Source organism: Homarus americanus, unplaced genomic scaffold, assembly GCF_018991925.1.
Source record: "Homarus americanus isolate GMGI-L3 unplaced genomic scaffold, GMGI_Hamer_2.0 scaffold40370, whole genome shotgun sequence".
NCBI lineage: Eukaryota > Metazoa > Arthropoda > Malacostraca > Decapoda > Nephropidae > Homarus > Homarus americanus.
Genome location: NW_024743636.1, coordinates 85,001 through 95,000, shown reverse-complemented (window position 1 = coordinate 95,000; position 10,000 = coordinate 85,001). Strand labels below are relative to the sequence as shown.

Here is a 10,000-nt window from a genome sequence, read left to right as displayed (position 1 = left end):
TCACACACTCTCTTACGTCTGTCTGCGTATGTGTGTCGATGTACGTGTATATGTGTACGTGTGTCTGTGTATGTGTGTCGATGTACGTGTATATGTGTACGTGTGTCTGTGTATGTGTGTTTGTGTACGTGTGTCTGTTTATGATTATTCCCCTCTGGTGTGACCGAGAAGTTGCTATCCTCCCGTTGGCATTAGTTACCGTTGTCATTAGTTACCGTTGTCATTAGTTACCGTTGTCATTAGTTACCGTTGTTACTGTTGGCGCGCCGCTAGTTCTCCCGACTTCCCGCTTGTTGTTTTCTCGCCGTTGTTGTGGTTACCGTTGCCGCTGGTTACCGTTATCCCGACTCTTAAAACACCTGAGTACACATTTTCTGTTGTTACCGTTATATAATGCCGTTTTCAACAGCTTTTTTAATGACGTTGACGTTAATAACAACAATAAAGTTTACGGGAGTTTCAAAGGCCAAAGGATAAGTCAACAGTAGCGTCTCTCAGCAACAGTAGCATCAACAGGACCAACAGTAGCAACAACAGGAGGAACAGTAGCATCAACGGTAGCAACAGGAGCGTTAACGGGAGGCTGGGAGGGAAGGGCTTAGTAAACACAGCCTCAGGGTAAGAAGCTTAAGATTCAAGCAAAAATGTGGCGAACACGAGATGGTAACACTGGTGAGAGAGAGAGAGAGAGAGAGAGAGAGAGAGAGAGAGAGAGAGGGAGAGAGTTTAACAAGGCAGCAGCCAGGAGAGTTTGACCACCATCAGTTATCATACATCACCACCACCTCAGCATTACCTACCCCCACCCTCCTGCCTGCTTTGTCCTCCAGGGAAGAAAATGCCCAAGTACTTTTATAATTTTTTCTCTCTCTCTCTCTCTCTTCTCTCTCTTCTCTCTCTCTCTCTCTCTACATCAAAGACGATACATCCCTTTACAAATCACTAATTCAATCATAAAGCTGCTCTCTCTTTTTTTTAATCCTATATACATATCAATAATAATTAACACCAGCCAATATTTATCACTATCTGGCATCCCTTCATTGATGCCAACGGTGCCTTTTATTATACATTTTCCTACTTTTATCTCAATTACATACCTTCTAAGAGTAATTCCCTCATTAACTATCAATCTATTATTACTAAACTACTCTATTATTGGTTATTGTATGAGAATAAATATTAATTGTAGACAAAAATGCAGTGTAATGTTTATATATCTGGCTAACGGTGAGGCATCGTTCATCAGCATCATACCAGCTGATGACTGTCGCTCTGGTGAAGAAATTATCGTAATGTTTAGATGTAAATATTAGACACTTCATGGTGACTTTCCTCTTCTCTGTATATATATCGTTCTATCGTAATGAAATATATTACTGTCTAGGCTATTATATAATGACTATGTACAAGAGAGAGGCCAAATATATAATGAAAGTGTACAAAAAAGAGTAAAATATAAGGAAAAGGTTAAAAATATACCAAATTATGAAGAAAATGGACAAAAATATCTTAAATATAATGAAAATGTATAAAACCGTCTCCCCCAAAAAATAAATATACAAAAATTGATTAAAATCTAAGGAAAATGCACAACAAAACTCGTAAAGTAAACGACCGAAACCACAGCCATATTTATAAGGACATATAAAGGAAGTGTTAATTATCGTACATCATCATCATCACCATAACATAAAAGATGGCCGATGTTAAAAAAAATCCACCTTTAAGAAGACAAACCTAACCTAACCTAACCTAACCAAACTAAACTAACCTAACCAACCTAACCTAACATAACTTAACCTAATTTATTCTTCGTTTGGACCAGCTACTTTAAGAAAAAAATATATACCCACACATATATTTAGGTTTCGAGGCCTTGTTCGTGGTACATTTCCATCATCGGCCATCATGCATGTTTCCCCACCAAGTAGCCATAACCATGAATCATCGTACATCACCACCACGGTATTACTGAAGGAAAATTATCATCGTACATCACCACCACGGTATTACTGAAGGAAAATTATCATCGTACATCACCACCACGGTATTACTGAAGGAAAATTATCATCGTACATCACCACCACGGTATTACTGAAGGAAAATTATCATCGTACATCACCACCACGGTATTACTGAAGGAAAATTATCATCGTACATCACCACCACGGTATTACTGAAGGAAAATTATCATCGTACATCACCACGGTATTACTGAAGGAAAATTATCATCGTACATCACCACCACGGTATTACTGAAGGAAAATTATCATCGTACATCACCACCACGGTATTACTGAAGGAAAATTATCATCGTACATCACCACCACGGTATTACTGAAGGAAAATTATCATCGTACATCACCACCACGGTATTACTGAAGGAAAATTATCATCGTACATCACCACCACGGTATTACTGAAGGAAAATTGTCGGGTAGGATAAAAAAAATCATCGTTTAACTGCATTACCAAAACAACCAAATTCTCAAAAGATCGTACGATTATTATTTTCCTCCTGAATCTAATTGAGAGAACATTTACCCTATTCACCTAGAAGAAAAAAAAATATCACTAGGGTTAGGTTAGGTTAGGTTAGGTTAGGTTAGGTTAGATTAGGTTAGGTTAGGTTAGGTTAGTTGGGTTGAGTTAGGTTTATTATGTTTAATCGTCAGGTACAATAAGCTAGGGTGTCTAATCTTCATATGATCTCAATTACCTTGTTTAAATAACCACATAAAATCAAAGGGCAAATGATTGGTGATATCTAGCTGCTTGAGAGACCACGGGCGTAAAACAGTTATGAAAGATGACTCAAATAACACTATTCTAACATAACTAACCTAAAATAACTAACCTAACTAATCTAACTAAATTATATAACCATAGAGAGTTAGGCTAGGTGATGTCAGTTATTTCGGTTCATATCAACTTTCATAAATGGTTTAGTGTCGTCGTCTCTCAGTCCCCCATATTATGTCAACAATACACCCACTCACTCACTCGGCCACTACGCTTCATGTCGTGTTTAACTTCATTCTATTCCTATAAAATCAATGTCGTTTTTCCTTATATATCCTGTTTGTATAATAGTTGTCGTTTGTCATACACTCAAAGTTCAGGAGAAATTTCTAAGTTACAAAGATGCTAGATCCTGTTTTCCAATAACTCATAATACAATAGAGTTTCTGTGCCATTTTGATGCCATCTTTGTAGTATATTTGTGTTGTAAGCCAATAATATAAGTTCTCACATCACTACTTCCAGAGAAATCTAATCTTCGACCCTCCGAGAAATTTTTTATTAGCTGAAGTAATCAAGTTAAATACGTTTTAATATAACCATTTAGCAGGAAAAATTAACTTAAGATTTTTGGGTGGTAATTAAGAAAAGGTGATATAATTAAATAGAGTCACTTATCACTTGACTATTTAGAAGGCGTATCTTTCAGTGTTAATTGGTGTCTAGTTAAAGGTAGAGTCTCAGTGTAACTTTAACTCCCGTACTGAACGTTACTCTCCCACCGCTTTAGTTACGGGAAAATATTCATCGTACGAGTCACTGTGAATCCTCGCCCACGACCATAAACAAACGTCGGAAGTGCAAAAGATCGTAAGTTTAGAGGAACACGTCATGTACACCCCCGCATCCCGAAATACCACAACCACCATCTGGCAACACTGGTGCTGACGTGTTATCGTGCCTCCGCCACCACTTTGTAAATATACGGACACGGAAAAGCTGTAGAAGAGCCCGCTGGTGGGTGTAGGTGGAGTCAGGTGTAGCTGAGTGTACTGCTGGGTGTAGGTGGGGGGAGGTTGGGTGTAGCTGGTGTACTGCTGGGTGTAGGTGGAGGGGAGGTTGGGTGTGGCTGGTGTACTGCTGGGTGTAGGTGGGGGGAGGTCGGGTGTAGCTGGTGTACTGCTGGGTGTGGGTGGGGGGAGGTCGGGTGTAGCTGGTGTGCTGCTGGGTGTAGGTGGGGGAGGTTGGGTGTAGCTGGTGTACTGCTGGGTGTAGGTGGGGAGGTTGGGTGTGGCTGGTGTACTGCTGGGTGTAGGGTGGGGGAGGTCAGGTGTAGCTGGTGTACTGCTGGGTGTAGGTGGGGGAGGTTGGGTGTAGCTGGGTGTACTGCTGGGTGTAGGTGGGGGAGGTTGGGTGTAGCTGGTGTACTGCTGGGTGTGGGTGGGGGGGGAGGTCGGGTGTGGCTGGTGTACTGCTGGGTGTAGGTGGGGGAGGTTGGGTGTAGCTGGTGTACTGCTGGGTGTAGGTGGGGGGAGGTTGGGTGTAGCTGGTGTACTGCTGGGTGTAGGTGGGGAGGTTGGGTGTAGCTGGTGTACTGCTGGGTGTGGGTGGAGGTTGGGTGTGGTGTGCTGGGTGTGTGGGTGGGGAGGTTGGGTGTAGCTGGTGTACTGCTGGGTGTAGGTGGAGGAGGTTGGGTGTAGCTGGTGTACTGGGTGTGGAGGTGGAGGTTGGGTGTAGCTGGTGTACTGCTGGGTGGGTGGGGGAGGTCGGGTGTAGCTGGTGTACTGCTGGGTGTAGGTGGGGGAGGTTGGGTGTAGCTGGTGTACTGCTGGGTGTAGGTGGGGGGAGGTCGGGTGTGGCTGGTGTACTGCTGGGTGTAGGTGGAGGAGGTTGGGTGTAGCTGGTGTGACTGCTGGGTGTGGGTGGGGAGAGGTTGGGTGTAGCTGGTGTACTGCTGGGTGTAGGTGGAGGAGGTCGGGTGTAGCTGGTGTACTGCTGGGTGTGGGTGGAGGGAGGTTGGGTGTAGCTGGTGTACTGCTGGGTGTAGGTGGAAGGTCGGGGACTGCTGGGTGTTAGGTTAAGTATTGGTGGGTGTGGGTTAGGTATTGGTGGTGTACGTGGTGGGTGTCGGTGAGTGTGGGCGGTAAAAGGGTGGAGTGGGAGCTTATATTGGTCAGTGTATGTATGACCATCTGATCGTTTGACCAATCACAGACCTCGCTCTATCACACAACACACAGTTCTGACCAATCACAGACCTCGCTCTATCACACAACACACGGTTCTGACCAATCATAGACCTCGCCCTTTCACACAACACACGGTTCTGACCAATCACAGACCTCGCCCCCTAACTCATCATCACACAGGTGGCAGGTGGGGGCTCGTTAGCGTATAGACAACAAGGTCATTAGGTAGTTGGTCGACCCGTCTTTACTCGAACACAATGAAGAGCTGAGAGGAGTTGCATCTTGCACCTGTGGTATTGTATTGTCTCTTTCTCTCTCGTCTCTCTCTCTCTCTCTCTATCTCATTCTATAATATCTAATCCACCACTGTCTCTAAAATCTCAAATCTCTCTCTTTATATCTCTAACTTCTCTCTATCTCTATAATTTCTACTTTTTCTCTCTAATCTCTTTAACCTCCAATCTCTCTCTCTCTCTCTCTCTAATCTTTAATCTCTCTCTCTCTATAAATCCCCCTATTCTATAACCTTCAATCTCTCTCCACCGTGATGACGTGGGTGAATATTCATTAACTCACAACTAACTGTGGAAATAACCATAAACCTTAAGTGGGATTCGAACCTCGGTCATCAGATATCACTCAGAGGCGCCGTAACCCACCGAGCCACCACAGTACCACCTTAGGTCACCTTCACCCTCGATTCTCTACCTCGTGACTCTGGTTCGAATCCGGTGAGTAATAGTCGCAATTGTGTACTGAATCACTCAGCTTGAATACATACATACATACATACATACATACATACATACATACATACATACTTACATACATACCTTCACATATGACTTATGGTGCAGAGTAAGAAACCAATAGTCATTAGTTGTAACCTGTCCGCCCACACGCCCACACGCCCACACGCCCACGCCCGCCCACCACCACCGTTACCTCCTACATCACCACTCTACCCACATGTTCCCTCTTCGCCCCCGCCATACACCCATCCACACGCCCGGTCACCAAGTAGAATATGTGGGTGACTGTGTGTGTGTGTGTGTGTGTGTGTGTGTGTGTGTGTGTATGCATCACTGCATCGAGGCCGAGGAATCAACACAGGTTACCCTCAAGCTAGTGAGGCGCGCCAACAACACTGCTGCTGAGGAAGCGCCAACAACACTGCTGCTGAGAGACGCGCCAGCTTAACACTGCTACTGAGAAGCGCCAGCTTAACACTGAGGGCGCACCAGCAACACTGCTGCGAGACGCACCAACACAACACTGCTGCTGAGAAGCGCCAACGCACTGCTGCTACTGAGAGACGCCAACTGCTGCTGAAGACGCGCCAACCGCACTGCTGCTGAGAGACGCAACTTTAACCTGCTGCTGGGGCACCGCTTAACACTGCTGCTAGAGACGCACCAACAACACTGCCTGCTGAGGGGCGCACCAACAACACTGCTGCTGAGACGCACCAACTTAACGCACTGCTGAGACGCGCAACAACACTGCTGCTGAGAGCGCGCCAACGCACTGCTGCTGAGAGACGCGCCAACAACACTGCTGCTGGGGCAGCGCCAGCTTAACACTGCTGCTGAGAGACACCAACAACACTGCTGCTGAGACGCCAACAACACTGCTGCAGAGACGCACCAACCAACACTGCTGCTGGGGGCGCGCCAGCAACACTGCTGCTCGGGAGACGCACCAACCTAACACTGCTACTGAGAGACGCACCAACAACACTGCTGCTGAGGGCGCCAACAACACTGCTACTGGGGGCGCCAACAACACTGCTGCTGAGACGCAACTTAACACGCCTGCTGCGAGAGACGCACCAACACTGCCTGCTGCTGAGACGCACCAACAACACTGCTGCTGAGAGACGCGCCAACTTAACACTGCTGCTGAGAGACGCGCCAACTTAACGCTGCTGGCGCCGACTGCTGCTGAGAGACGCGCCAACAACACTGCTGCTGAGAGAGCGCCAACAACACTGCTGCTGAGAGGCGCGCCAGCAACACTGCTGCTCTGAGGCGCGCCAACAACGCACTGCTGAGAGACGCGCCAACAACACTGCTGCAGAGACGCGCCAACCACTGCTGCTGAGACGCACCAACAACACCTGCTGAGAGAGACGCGCCAGCAACACTGCTACTGGGGGCCAACTTAACACTGCTGCTGAGAGGCCAACTGCACCTGCTGCTGAGACACCAACTTACTGCTGCTGAGGGCAGCAACACTGCTGCTGAGAGACGCGCAACCAGCACTGCTGCTGAGACGCCAGCTTAACACTGCTGCTGAGAGACGCGCCAACTAACACTGCGCTGAGAGACGCGCCAACTAACACTGCTGCTGGAGGCGCCAACTTAACACTGCTACTGAGAGACGCGCCAACAACTGCTGCTGAGAGACGCGCCAACAACACTGCTGCTACTGAGAGACGCCCAACTTAACACTGCTACTGAGAGACGCGCCAACAACACTGCTGCTGAGGGGGCAATAACACTGCTGCTGAGAGCGCGCCAACTGCACTGCTGCTGAGAGACGCGCCAACTTAACACTGCTACAGGAGACGCACCAACTTAACACTGCTGCTGAGGCGCGCCAGCAACACTGCTGCTGAGGGGGCACCAGCAACACTGCTGCTGAGCGCACCAGCAACACTGCTGCTGAGGGCGCGCCAACAGCACTGCTGCTGAGACGCGCCAACTTAACACTGCTACTGAGGACGCCAACTTAACACGCTGAAGACGCGCCAACAACACTGCTACTGGGAGACGCCAACAACACTGCTGCTGAGAGACGCGCCAACAACACTGACACTGAGGCGCGCCAACAACACTGCACTGAAGACGCCCAACCACTGCTGCGGGGGAGCGCCAGCAACACTGCTGCTGAGAGACGCGCCAACTTAACACTGCTGCTGAGGCGCACCAACAACACTGCTACAGAGACGCACCAACTTAACACTGCTGCTGAGAGACGCGCCAACAACGCTGCTGGGCGCCCAACACTGCGGCGCCAGCAACACTGCTGCAGGCGCCAACTTAACACTGCTGAGGGGCGCGCCAACTTAACACTGCTACTGAGGAACTAACCGCGCCTGCTGAGAGACGCGCCAGCTTGGACCTGCTACTGAGAGACGCACCAACAACACTGCTACTGAGACGCGCCTGCTGCTGAGACGCGCCAACCGCTTACACTGCTGCTGAGACGCGCCAACACTGCTGAGACGCGCCAACAACACTGCTGCTGAGAGACCCCAACAACACTGCTGCTGAGAGACGCCAACTTAACACTGCTGCTGGGGACGCGCCAACCTACTGCTGAGGAGACGCGCCAACTTAACACTGCTGCTGAGACGCGCCAACAACACTGCTGCTGAGACGCGCCAACAACACTGCTACTGAGACGCACCAACAACACTGCTGCTGAGACGCCAACTTAACCTGCTACTGAAGACGCCAACTTAACCACTGCTGCTGAGACGCAACAACACTGCTGCTGAGAGACGCGCCAACAACACTGCTGCTGCTGAGACGCGCCAACAACACTGCTGCTGAGAGACGCGCCCAGCAACATAGTGAGAAACGCCAACTCTACTACTACTGAGAGACGCGCCAACTCGAGGGTGAACTGGTCTTAGTGAAGTGATGTTATCGAATAAAATTCCAGCTAATGTTGAGTCCCTGGCGCCCAAGCCCTACAGAACTCAAGTGTTTAGCCTAGAGGGACTTTCATTACTTGTTAGCATGGGGCAAGTATCAAGAAGCATTAAAGAACGTATATTGTTCCCCTTCGCCGGGATGTTACGCCTGGCGAATGTTCACTTATGTTCACTTATGGAGCTGCACTTGACATATGTTCTCCTGCTGGTGGCGTTCTTTAGGTAACATCATAACAGCAACACAATAAAAACACAATGTTGATGATGAAAAATATCAACATTTGGAAACTAATTATTTTGTGATGATTTTTTTCCCTCTCTGAAAACAATTATTTTTTTTCGTTACTAAAATGTCATCGTAAATTTGAGATAAACTGAGAATTAATACAATAATTTACTATACAACATAGCTAAAGCTTATATGTTTAATCCTCTATTGTTCTATTCTCTATTTCATAACACCAATTTCTATAACAATTCTCTACCACATTATAACCTCGTAAACCAACCAGCCTATGTCAGGTCAGCCACACAGTTGCCAACACCAGCTCGCAGTTTTTCCTCCTGCTCGTGTACAGGGTCAAAAAAATATTGTTATGGCAACACTGAAAAACAACGGCAATATAAAATGTGATATGAAGTTGGCAACCCTGACAAGCTGCGTTCAGGACATAGTTGCATTTAAGAATAACATTAACATACACACACAGACAGAAACAGACAGAGAGACAGAGAGACAGACACACTCACCGGTAGTGTTACAGCCGTATATCTCGACCCTGAGACAGATGGTCCGTGGGTGGACGGTGACGGGGATAAACCTCACTTTGCTGGCGGTCAGGGGCGGCGAGAGGACGTTCTTCTGCTCCAGGTAGGTGTTGACGTTCCAGGGAAGGTCTGGTGGGGAGAGAGAAAACGGAGAGAACGTGAGATAATGGTGAGGTACAGAACGTGACATAATAGAGAGAGAGGTAAAATAGAAAATAAAGAGACAGAGATATAATGAAAAACAAAAATAAACACACACACACACACACACACACACACACACACACACAAACACCCAAACACAAAACAAAAACACAAATACAAACATCACCAAACAAACAGACTGCGTGGAACTGTTAATTAATTTCTGCTATGAAGAATTGTTGTGTTGTTGCTAACTGGGATGTGTGATATTGACTCTCTCTCTCTCTCTCTCTCTCTCTCTCTCTCTCTCTCTCTCTGGCTATGTTGTGTCTTCATTCTCATTCCTAATTCCCATTCCTGATTCCCATTCCTGATTCCCATTCCACTCAAAATCCTACTTAACTCAAACAACTCAACTTCAATTCCATTATTTTCATCTTATTTCTAAACTTCATCTTATTATTTATCTTCCTTTATACTTAATGTAATT

General features: G+C 46.9%; 1 protein-coding gene across 1 annotated transcript in view; it reads right to left on the bottom strand.

The window, feature by feature from the left end:
- The window catches only part of LOC121877200 (epithelial discoidin domain-containing receptor 1-like), a 140,397-nt gene that overhangs the window by 63,506 nt on the left and 66,891 nt on the right, over positions 1–10,000 (bottom strand). The window contains exon 6 of the mRNA XM_042382813.1: positions 9,349–9,495. Within this exon, the coding sequence (XP_042238747.1) occupies positions 9,349–9,495 (147 nt within the window). The remainder of the gene's footprint in view (positions 1–9,348; positions 9,496–10,000) is intronic.